The 11,756-nt window shown below is 40.8% G+C and overlaps 1 protein-coding gene and 1 long non-coding RNA gene across 2 annotated transcripts in view; one reads left to right on the top strand and one right to left on the bottom strand.

Annotated features, from left to right (window-relative positions):
* Window positions 1–1,046: 1,046 nt before the first annotated feature.
* Window positions 1,047–11,756, top strand: part of LOC131979176 (uncharacterized) — a 15,713-nt gene continuing 5,003 nt past the window's right edge. Inside the window, exons 1-2 of the long non-coding RNA XR_009395033.1 lie at window positions 1,047–1,057; window positions 1,213–1,278. This is a non-coding gene — a long non-coding RNA (uncharacterized LOC131979176). The remainder of the gene's footprint in view (window positions 1,058–1,212; window positions 1,279–11,756) is intronic.
* Window positions 6,716–8,446, bottom strand: nr0b1 (nuclear receptor subfamily 0, group B, member 1). The gene is made up of 2 exons (XM_059343099.1): window positions 7,620–8,446; window positions 6,716–7,268 (listed from the first exon to the last, which is right to left on the bottom strand). The coding sequence occupies exons 1-2, from the start codon at window positions 8,266–8,268 to the stop codon at window positions 7,027–7,029; spliced, it is 891 nt and encodes a 296-aa protein (XP_059199082.1). The 5' UTR covers window positions 8,269–8,446; the 3' UTR covers window positions 6,716–7,026.

The following is an 11,756-nucleotide window of genomic DNA, read 5'->3' as shown; positions in this document are numbered from 1 at the left end:
CAATGGGATTAACTTTGGCCTAATAAAGACACCAACAGTTGGAGGCACACACACATGCGAACACACACAACATGCTGTCAACGACAAGTAGAGCTGGTGACTGTTGCATGTTGGCAGCCTCCTGCCAGACAGCTGGAGTTTTATTAGCAGACACAGGATTAATAGACTCTTTATTACCCAGAGCAATTAAGGACTTAATTGGAGAGAAAATCGGCCCCATCGAGAGGGAACATCTAGATGAGATAGACAGAAAAAAGCAAATAACAAATTGCATTTTCTCTTGTTACTGTAACAAAGTTTTTATTCTGTGCTTGTAGAAGGGACAAAACAAAGAATATTACTACCTATCTAATAATATTAGAAAGGAAATGGTTCCTACATGAAACTGCTCACAACAACCTCTGTGGATTATGTTGCTGTTGATTATGTCCAATGTATTTTTTTTTTTTTTTTTGCACTTTGAGCCCCATAAGTGAAGTGCCATGTGTTGCAGCTATATTCAAAGGAAGGAAAACATCCTTAAAGTAGATCACTTTGCAAATCAAACTAAACCAATGTAGATTCAAATAGCATTTATTTACATTTATTTTTTGGTGATTGTCCAGAGCTCTCTGAAGGTGGCACTTTGGATAAGATGCACTTTGTTTTGGTGGCGTTTTTTTGTTTGGTCTTTTCAAAAGGTGGTGCGGGGACTGGGCCAAATTTAGATTAATAGATCAAAATAGGCTAATGAACAGTAGGCCATAACAATGCAGTAATAGAGGAGTACGGAAGAGGATTAGGGCCACACAAGAAAAACATATTTGAGTTCTGACTTTATTCTCAGAATTCTAACTAAAGTCAGAACTAAAGACTAAAGTCTTTATTATTTATTTAAAGTCAGAAATCTGACTTTAAATTCAAATATTTTTTTCTTGTGTGGCCCTAATCCGCTTCCGTAGTTATGAAAGTAAAATGGAAAAACTTATTTACATACCGAAAGTCGTCGATGTAATGCACCAGCATGCTACGTGACACAAACGCAGTCACGTTTCTTGGCCGACAGGTTAATTACCGGGTGGGTCTGCCTAAATGCTCAATGCTAAAGTGTCGCGATGGATGCGTGCACTGAGGAACTTTTACCTTCAGTCACGGCTGCAGAGGATCTTTCAGCAAATGTTTGGAAATTTGGAGCAGCACATTGTGACAGAGTGGACTGGTTATATGTTGCAGCTTTGAGAATAATCGAGCAGAGAAGTTGAACCTGGAGCAGATTGAAGGATTTCGCCGTTCAGGTAGGTGAGTATAACAACAAACTGTCGGCTTAAACTGTCGAAGATTCAAACGTTGCTAGGCAATTTAGCATTCTGTGGGCGTTTAGCAACGGTCACTGTGGATACACGTTAACTGACTTGGTGATGACTTATTAGGGCCTCGGGGCAATCGCACCGAGCACTGGTCCCATACAGCAATAGCTGTAGGGACCAGTGCTCGGGGCTTTGCTGTTATACTGTGGATTTCTTCTTATTCCTCTTGCGGACGCAATTTCGTCCCGCTACTAGTCCTACAACTTAAAGAGTTGCAGGACAAATTATATATCAAAATGTGCGGTTTGATCGGGATCGGTGTGCTATTACTTTTCTCTACAGAATACGAATTTTGCATTGAAATGAATGGGACAGCCGACAAAAAATGAGCGAAAAAGAACAATCATTGGAGATTTTTAAACGTCTACTTCTCCGGCATAATTTAACCTAGAGACTCCATTTAAACTTTAAACAGTGGACACAAGTCTTGTGTATTGGTGTATTAATCCACGTTTCGATAGGTCATATAGTTTTTTATCAATCCCTGTTCAATGACCATGATAATTTTTTGAGAAATTCTGAGATTATAATGAGTGTGTATTGCACGGAATGTTCGTGTCAGAGTGTGTGATGTCATCGCCAGAGTGTAGAGGGAGAGGTAAAACTGTCAAAAAAATAATTTTAAAACTGCGCTCCAGGCCGCAAATTTCACTCTACAGAAATAATTTATACATAGAAACGTAGGAAAATTTGTCTTCTCACTCACAATCCTCTGGTAAAGCTGTCAGAGTTATAGTTTAGGCATACGACACACAGATGCGGCACCAACACCACCAACAGCCTCATTGGGTCCCATATTAAAAACGCAGGGAGATATTTGAAAAAGGGATATGGAACAGTTTCTTTAGATCGCTCTAACGAAGCTATTTTTTCATTTTTCTGAAATAAAAACATATGTAGACGTTCAGGAAGAACTCAGGACGCTCAAAGTGAAGTCGAATCAATGATAGGTATTATGGTTTTGCCAAAAATGCTTTCTGTTCGAGGCCAGAAATTCCAGTCCACCTCTGGCTGCTGTCACTCTTTCGGAACTTTAACAGGTGTCAGTTAATTCAGTTGATTGCTTTGATTTGATTGCCTTTGATCTTTGATGTGATTACAGTTACAGATACACACACACACACACACACATGCGCGTAAGTGCACACACTCCTCACACATGCATACACCTGCTTCAAACACAAACACACAGGTAACTTTGTGATTTTAATTACACACACAGGTAACTTTATGCGATTTTCGCTACACACACACACACACACACACACACAAATGCGCGCGTATGCGCGCACACTCCCCCACATACATGTTTCTCTCTCTCTCTCACACACACACACACACACACACACACTTTGAGGTTAAAGGGCATAGTTTTAAATCTCTGAAGAATCTCATCATAGTGTACACACACCGGCAGTAGCCCCCGTGGCCCTTTCAAAATTTCCCCAGAGGAAATTTTCTAGTTCTACTGTTATTAGCCTACTTTAAGAAGTTATATTTATGCGAATTTATTTGGCTAATTTACTCTTTTTTTCTTTTGTATTTTATGTATATTTCATTCTAATCAGGCTACCCTGACGAAGGAAACCCTTGCTTCAATATCACCAACAATTTTTTTGCGGTTTTTAGGGTTGAATGACGATGTTTTTTCAAAATAGTGATAACATGTGTGCAACTGGCTTTGAGCTACGTTTGCCTGTTGTGTCAGTGTTACCCAATCAGCAGCAACATGTCCACTCACCGTCCACTGTATTGGCTTTATAAGCGAGCAAGGTGTACCTAATAAAGTGGCGATGTGTTCTTCTGCTGCTGTAGCCCAGCTGCTTCAAGGTTGGACGTGTTGTGCATTCAGAGATGGTCTTCTTCATTCCCTGGTTGTAACAAGTGGTTATTTGAGTAACTGTTGAACCAGTCTGGCCATGGACTCTGACGTCTGCCATCAACAAGGCATTTCCTCCCAGAGAACTGCCACTCATTGGATATTTTCTCCTTTTTGGACCATTCTCTGATGGCACCAACAACCATGCCACGTTTAAAGTCACTTAAATCACCTTCCTTCCTCATTTTTGTGCTCACTTGAAACTTCAGCAGGCTGTCTTCACCATATGTACATGCCTTAATGATTAAGTTGATGACATGTGATTGGCTGATTAGAAATTTTCGCTAATGAGCAGTTGCACAGGTCTAACTAATAAAGTGCCACAATGTGTTTTTTTAGTTTAATAGGTTTATCATAGTATTGTCTCCTTTACCCACCCGAATACATTTGAACTGACCTGATATCTAACTAATTTTACTTGTGCTTGAGTAAAACTTCTCTAAAGTAACAGCACTTTTACTTTAATAAAATATTTTAGTAACTAACTATTTCCCTCCCTGGATGTTAGCATATCTTCAGAGCAAAGTCCACAGGTGGTACACAGTATGTGTGATTGTGTAAGTGCCAGGGTAGGTTTGTTTGTGTTTGTAGCTTGTCTTTTCCTGCAGTGCCTCATCAGCCCACCTGGGTGTGTGTGAGAGTTATCAGTGATGGTCTCACATGAACATTCAGTGGGCGTCTCTCTCATGTTCTCGGCTTATTGTTGCATTCATCTCTTCTTTTATGTATGGTTATTCTGGGCTGAATATAAATAAACAGCACCATGGCAAAACCATTTCTATTTTGAGGCGCACTTGAAACTCCTATTGCTCATCTTTTCATAGTGTTTTTGTTGAAAAGCTTTACTGCAATTAGATTTTTTATTTCAACTGAAATAGTCATCTGTCCACTTATTTTCTATTTTAGTTTTTTCAAGTTGCTGTAACTTGAGATCAGCAGGTGCTCCAGCAGACGAAGCTGCCAAACTTGAGAGTTCGTAATAAATATAAAGCATTGGTAAATGAAGGGATCCCTAACAAGCTTAACTCGATAAGACCTGTAAACACCTCTATCAGGTGCAGGAATGTGGCTGATTACAACTTTGATCCCATCAGAGCGTTTCACTCTACATCAAAGAGCAGTTTAATATGGTTGCTGCTTGCTGAAATTCCTTCGCTTTGTCACTTTTTAACAATTTAGCACCTCCTGCCCTTCACTGTCAGCCTCCTACACATAGTCAGCTTCAATGTGCTGTCGCGCAGATACTGACAGTAATAGTCTGTCTACTCAGTAGGGCTGCAACTAACGATTATTTTCATTATCGGAAAATAGGGTTTTTTAATTAGCTGTTTGGTCTATAAATTGTCAGAAAATGTCCCAGTTACTCAATATCTAAGGTGATGTCTTTGAATGTCTCATTTTGTGAAGATATTCGGTTTAACATGATATTAAACAGAGAAACACAAAGTAACCTAAGCCAATTAAGCCCTTTTCAATCATTATCTCAATAAATCATTTGGTCTAAAAAAAAAAAAAAAAACTTTTATGAAATAGTAAAAATGTCCATCCCAGTTACTCAAACTGCAAGGTGATGTCTTTAAATGTCTTGTTTTCTGTGTCCAAAACCCAAAGATGTTCAGTTTAATATTATATAAGGCAGAAAATATTCATATTTGAGATGCTTAATGGTTTGTTTTTGCCATTTTAACACTAAAAGTTAAATTGATTATCAAACTAGTTGCCAGCTATTGACTAATACACATTTCTTTCCTAATTATTTTCACTTCATTTTTTTTTAATTGGGTTAGGGTATAATGCAAAACTTATCATGGCAGGTCTAAATGTCTAAATGTAAAACAGTTACCTTCTGGCCAGATTATTTTGTCAGAGTGAGCCAAAACAGAACTGCAGGTACTGAGCTCAGGTACAGGCCATCTGGCCTTTGGAATGGAGGCTGGAAGTGGTAATCAGGTGTCCAGAGACTCATAAAATGATTAGGTCAAACTGTACTCTACTGTAACAGCAGGAGATCTTTGCCCATTGTTAGACAGTGTTTCACCACTTAGATCTCTATAGAATTATTGCAACCTAATGCCCCATGATGCCATAAGTCTACAGTATCTGTCCGTGCCTTTGTGTGCAGTCTCCAGATGCTTTCCCTCTGCAGGATATGGTGGACTTTTTCCAGCGAGCCAGTCATCCATCCCTCCTCTATTCTGCCTGGGGCTTTTTTTGGCTGCATCCACAAAATTCCACATGATAACGGCCAGAGTTGGAGAGACAGTTAGAACATTACCTGAGGCACTTTTCACTACACCGTTTCTGCACCTGTCTGCATGTGGGGAGTCTGTATGTGTTGGTGGGCGGGTGGTGGGGTGGGGGTGCATGTCCACATCACAGCTGCTCTATGATAGGTATGTGATAGGATACTGTTGCTCTCTGGTGGTCGAATGTGGCATTTCACTCGTACTGAGACTTCACAGTGACCCTGTTAAAGAGCCGATTTCATGAAAAATGCACTTTTTCAGTGCTGTGTGCATAGATTTGGGTATCTGGAGTGCTACCAACACACAACCTAACTAAACTAAACAACACTGTCAGTTGTTTGTGGGTTGCCTAGACTGGAAACATCTGTAACATGTTCAGGTTCATTAGAATAAACTGCTCCACCCATGGCTTAAGATCTACCTTTGCGAAGGTGCACAAAATTTTTCCGGCAAGCCAATCAGAGCAGACTGTCTGAAACGCCTTGTTTTAGTGCCTGTCTCTTTGAGCCCCCCTATTTTTAGATGGACATTATCAGAAAAATCTGTATTTTTTGAACATTAAAGCATCTAAAAGTGATTTAGTAGAAACCTAAAATATGAAAATAAGTATGAAAGTGACTATAATATGTCCCATTTAAAGTCTATACTTTACCTGCTGTATTGAACAGTGAATATCCAGTATGAGCAAGAATCTAGTGATACTATGCGTATCATGGTACCAGGGTTACAATTCAATATGTATTGTGTTACTTTAAGCTAGGTGATATATTGGGGCAATTTTCGAAAAACTATATATAAAGTATTGATCATACCACCATATTACAACAAAAAATTAGTAAAAGCACCTTTTTATGCAATCAGAACGGTGAGATCTGCATCAGCAATCCCTGTAAACTGAATGTTTGCATTTAACTATAAATTAAAAATAGTTGAAGTATCACAATACATAATATTGCAATGCTCAAGTGTGACAATCAGTGTGGGAAACTGAACTGTAGCCACATCTTAATCTCTAGTTGACGTAATAAACCTTTATCAATAACTTCTTTAAACAGGAGTTGGGAGGAATCAGTGTGACTCAGATTTTTCAAGGTGAATACGTCAGATTTAAAAGCACTGTGAGTGTCATTGCTAACATACTGCAACACATTATCTCCCTCATAAGATTGTGTCTGGGACTGGTTTCCCAGTGAAAAGTGTGTCAGAGTTGATAAGACACAGGAGGACAGTAAAAACAGAAAAAGTTCAGAGAGCATTTTTTTTATTATAGAAAAATAGTTTATATAAAAACAAATAAGTTATGAACTGCAGCAGCTGCTTTGTATTTTTTTTCCTCTATTTGCATCTCGTGCCTTCAACACTATTCTCTCTCTCATGCATACATACAAACACTCTTGTCTGTGTTGGTCATTTCACAGTCCTTGAAGATCTCCCACACACAGCAGCTCTAAATTCAGTCTCTAAAATCCTCTTCACCTGCTACCCAATGAGGGCTTTTAAGTCCACCTGGCAGCGGAATGTGCTGAATTCACCTCAGTCCTCTCCGGACTGTGACCTACTTCCCGTAGAACATCTCCATGAGCACCTCCTCGATGCTGACGCTCCCTATAACGGGTCTGAAGAAGAGCTGCGCGACCACCGGCGGGCTGATGGCCCTCAGCATGGACAGGGCTATGAGCAGCTTGGCGAACCTGGTCGTGTCCTCGCGGTGGATCAGCCGGACGTGCTCGTTCAGAGCCTGGTGCGCCTCCCGACGCAGGGACTGGATGTAGTGGAGGCAGCGCAGACCCTCCACATCTGAGGATGAAAGGAGGGAAGGGGGATTTTTTTTAATGGAAAAGAAAAGTTCAGTGTGGTTTTAATACCTGTAGCTGTCAGCAAAAAAAATGCAATAAATCAAATAAAATGGTAACAAGTTTCTTTAATTAATGCCACCTTTTATTTCTTATTTCAATGATGCACATGTTGCTATTAGAAAACATAAAAATGATTTTTTCCCCAGGTGAATACACCAATATAACTTCTGCTAATAATGTTTTTTAATTAAACAAAAATTAAAAAATCTGCAGCCTGAGACAGCTCTGACAGTCTTAAATCCGCTTTATTCCACCTGAGTAAAATAACTTTGCACAGGTATTCTTTACCCACCTGGGTTGAACAGCACCGCTCCCTTCAGGTACGCGTACTCCTTCGTACTGATATCTACACTCCAGCACTTCTTCAGAAAAGCTTTGATAGCTTCGATATCCACGACAGACACTCCGGTCGCCCCTCTGCTCTGGCCGGCCAGCACCTCGCTCTGCCGGTCCGGTACACCGGTGAGGATGCGCTGCAGCATGCTGGGCTCCACGGTCTCCGTGGTCTCAAAGTCCACCCGGTCCTGCGCGAGCCCCAGCACGAGCAAGGGCGCCCAGCCACTCCGGATCAGCATCAGCTGATCGTCCTCGGGCAGCTCGCGAAAACAGGGGACGTTTTTCACGAAGCGCAGCGTCTTCACCAGCACCGCCGAGGCGGCTTTGCACGTCACCTGCGGGGAGCGGAGGATGCCTCGGCGGCGCGTCGAGCCGCAGGAGCACGCCTGCTGCCGGAGCTCCTGCAGGGACGCGGAGGATGTAGATGTAGAGGAGGTTTTGTGGAGCAAGTGTTGCAATGTTTGTTGTTGGGGTGTGTGGGGGTGGTGTTGGTGTTGTTGCTCCTCGGCAGTGGCGAGGCTGTCACTTTTCAAAATGCTGTAAAGGATGCTGTTGTTGTTTCTCCCGCTGGCTCCACGGCAGCGGCAGCCGTCCAGCGTGGCCATGGCCGCTGGCCGCTCTACATGGGCCGGAGCTCAGCGCGTCCCGCTGCCTCTTTGAAGCGCCGGAGGTCAGTGACAAAAGTAGCGCTGTTTTCTTAGCCCCTGATAGCCCCGAGTGACGGGCAGCACGTTTATATTAGCTCCTGTCTGCCCCTGCGCTTTGAGTGCTTGTTCCGACTCTCTGCATATTCCGCCTCCCCAGCCTCAAGCACCTCCTCTCTCTCCACCTCCTCTTCCTCTTCCTCCCTAACTCTCTCACACACACACGAACACACATACTTTTCAGTGCTCTCACATCAGCCTATTCAACACACACCATAAAATGACATTTTTGCAAGAAGCCACTTCAGACAATAATCTAACGCACTTTACTTCTCTTATGCACACGTGTGAAAGGTTAAGAAAGGTTCAAGCACAAAGAAATATGTGACTCAGCCTGATGTCACAATGTGTCACACATCAAAGGAAGGAGAATAAAAAGCAGCATTCAGTAGTCCTGGATAATTAAACAGATGTTATTAATTGTGAGAGAGGAGGGGGAAAAGGCAGACAGAGGCAGAGACAGTCAAGGAATCAGAGCCCAGTTCTATTCTCAGCATTACCTTGACTCTCTGGCAGCGCTGTTTATCAGGCAGGAGCCGGTAAAAAATATAGGCCAGCGACGGATCTGAAGGCTTAATTATTTTAGGGACAATTTATATGATTTTCTATGAGAAAGAAGTAGGAAGAGCTGAGCTGTGAAGGCCAGCCTCCAACCTTGACTCGGACACACTGATATTGATTTAACCGTGAAAACAGGAGCCGGTGAATTATGATGTCATGACTCAATGCTCTCCTTGCCTCTGTCACCGAAGGAGGATGGGGGGAGGGGTGGTGGTGGTGGTGGGGTGGTTTAAAGGAAGGGAGGAGTGGAGGTCAAGTGAATGAGAGGCTGAGAAAGACAGGTCTGGATAAAGCAGATGAATTAGAGGTTTATCTTAATTGCTCCTAAGAGGGATCACAGGTTAGGGTTGGCTGCTACCTGAGCGAGGAAGGAAGCAAAAGGGGCTCCGGGGGGGAAATCGAATGTGATAACAGAGGAGTTTAACCAAAAAAAAAAGTAAGCAAGGAAGTTGTTTGAATGAGAAAAATTGCTTGAAAATAATGCGAAAGTTCTCAGCAGAGGTTCTGAATTACTATATAGTATGTCGGGGTTCAGGCAGTTTGGTATAGCAACCAAACAAAACAACCTACACAATGTCACAAAAGGGTCCTCATAGAAGGTTGTCTTTGGTGTGGAGCAAAGATGACATTGAGATGGTCATGGCCACATTCATGAAATCACAGTAAGCAGGGCCTCAGCGTCCTCTGTTCTGTTGCATCGAAGGACACGGCTATGAATGGAGGCAGGAAGAAAAACTTTTTCAGTAGTGCTAGAACAGCTCAGAGGCCGAATGTCTTTGTATTGATTTGGCTGAGAGAGAAAACAGAGAGATTTTTCACATGTTTATATCAAGGACACCGCGGGAAAAAAAACAGCCTTCACCCAGCCTGCCTCTTCTTCTGCTCAAGGCCCAGCCAGTGCAGGTTATAAAAATCCTTCCGTCTCAAGGAGAGATTACATTATGTCTTGTTGCAAAAGCACAAAGTTGAAAAGACAGCTACAGAGCTCTTTGTCTTGCTCTCACGTCCTTCTTTTCTGCCTTCATTTATTTATCAAATTTGTGCAAGATGTGCTTAAGTAGCTCTCCACTCCCTCATCTTCCCTCAGACAGAGCAAATAAAATGTCTTAAAATATTTCTGTGTTATATTAAATTACGCTGACCCTCGACTCATGATGTACATGAGCAGCTGAATTCTTTTGAATTCAGTGCAGATACAAGAGTGTCTAAAGATGCCATATATTTCATGCTACATTTTGGGGAACTGTGTGTAAAATGATGCACATGACATCAAGGAAAATTTAAATATGAACTAGGGGTTTGCCATATTTGATCGTTCATAAAAATACTTATACTTATATATACTAATACTTATATTTTTTATGTAATAAAAAAAATTATAACCATTGGCAACATTGGTACTTCTTGACGTAGTGACAATGTCAAATCATTGCATCCAAAACTTACTTACGTTAAATAACAATAGCAGCAGCAACAAAATGAGCCCTACCTTTTACCAAGGTAGGGTTCATTTTAACTACTTAATATATTTTTATGTGGTTTAATTTATAAAAAATGTTAGTAACATTTTTATGTTAAATCTTGATAATGGCAACTAAAGCTGTCAGCTAAAAGTAGTGAATATTTGCCTTTAAAAGTAGTGAAGTAGAAGTATAAAGTTACATAAATGGAAAGTTAAGTAGACGTACCTCAAAATTGTACTAAAGTACAGTAGTTGAGTTAATGTTGTTAGTTACATTCCACCACTGACATTATATAATAAGTTGCATTATTATTATTTTTATTATTTTGTAATACTCCCATTTCGCACTGAAGAGTCAAGAGTGAATGTTTATATTTGGCAGCTGTTTACACTACATTTTAGATTTATGATTGATTTTTATTTTGTTGTATGATTTTTATTTATACAGACTCAAAAATGATTTTAAAAAGATCATATTTTCTATATATTTTTCAGTATTTTGTGTCATCGTCAAGAATATCGTTATTGCAAAAAATACCCTGAAATATCATGATATTCTTTTATCACCCACCCCTAACATAAACCCCAAAAAACATGGAGTCACATTTGATACTGAATAAACTATATATGAGATATTATAGTTAAATAGTTTTTATGCACCACCTTTTAAAATTAAAGTTACAAAGTTTTTCAAATCGGAAAAACAGGATAAAACATTTCAGCAACAGTATAACTTGGATGTTTTTCTCACACCGAAGGCTACTTAATGTTATAATCCTTAAAGGCACGATGAGTAGTATTATATCTACATAATAAGATAAAATAATTCCTCTCAATCACCCCTTATGACCTGGTAGAAGGTGGTGTCAGTCTTTGCAGAGACCCTGCACACTGTCTGTATGTTTCTCTTTTCTTTTCATTTTGCTGTGTTTGGGACATTTCTGGCCGTGACCTGGCTGACATTGTAGCCCTTGTCGTCTGAGTCGGAAGCTCGAGAGGCTCCACTAAATTTTCCTGTCTGGACACAAATACTCTGCCTATTAGGTAGCTAGACTGAACCAAACTTGCTGCCTATTTAAATGTCCCTGACCCAGAAGATGCCCGTTCTGAATGTTGTTTTCACAAGCTGAGCCAGACAAATCCTGCTTATTTTTCCTTTAAGATTTCAGTCCCAGGCTGTGTCCAAAGTTCCATAATAGCACGCTATTTAGTGTGCTAAAACAGTATGTCAGATATTTTTTTTTGGACTGAGAGAGCGCATGAATGAGAGAGTAGTGACTCCAGTCCACTTATTGGTGGTAATGGACCTCTAAGCCTGTGTGCCAACCCCCAACAAACAGAAGAAGAATCAGAGAGTGAATCTCAC

The sequence above is a fragment of the Centropristis striata genome, chromosome 10, assembly GCF_030273125.1.
Source record: "Centropristis striata isolate RG_2023a ecotype Rhode Island chromosome 10, C.striata_1.0, whole genome shotgun sequence".
Lineage (NCBI taxonomy): Eukaryota > Metazoa > Chordata > Actinopteri > Perciformes > Serranidae > Centropristis > Centropristis striata.
Note: the sequence above shows the minus strand (reverse complement) of the source record. Positions and strands in the feature narration are given on the sequence as shown.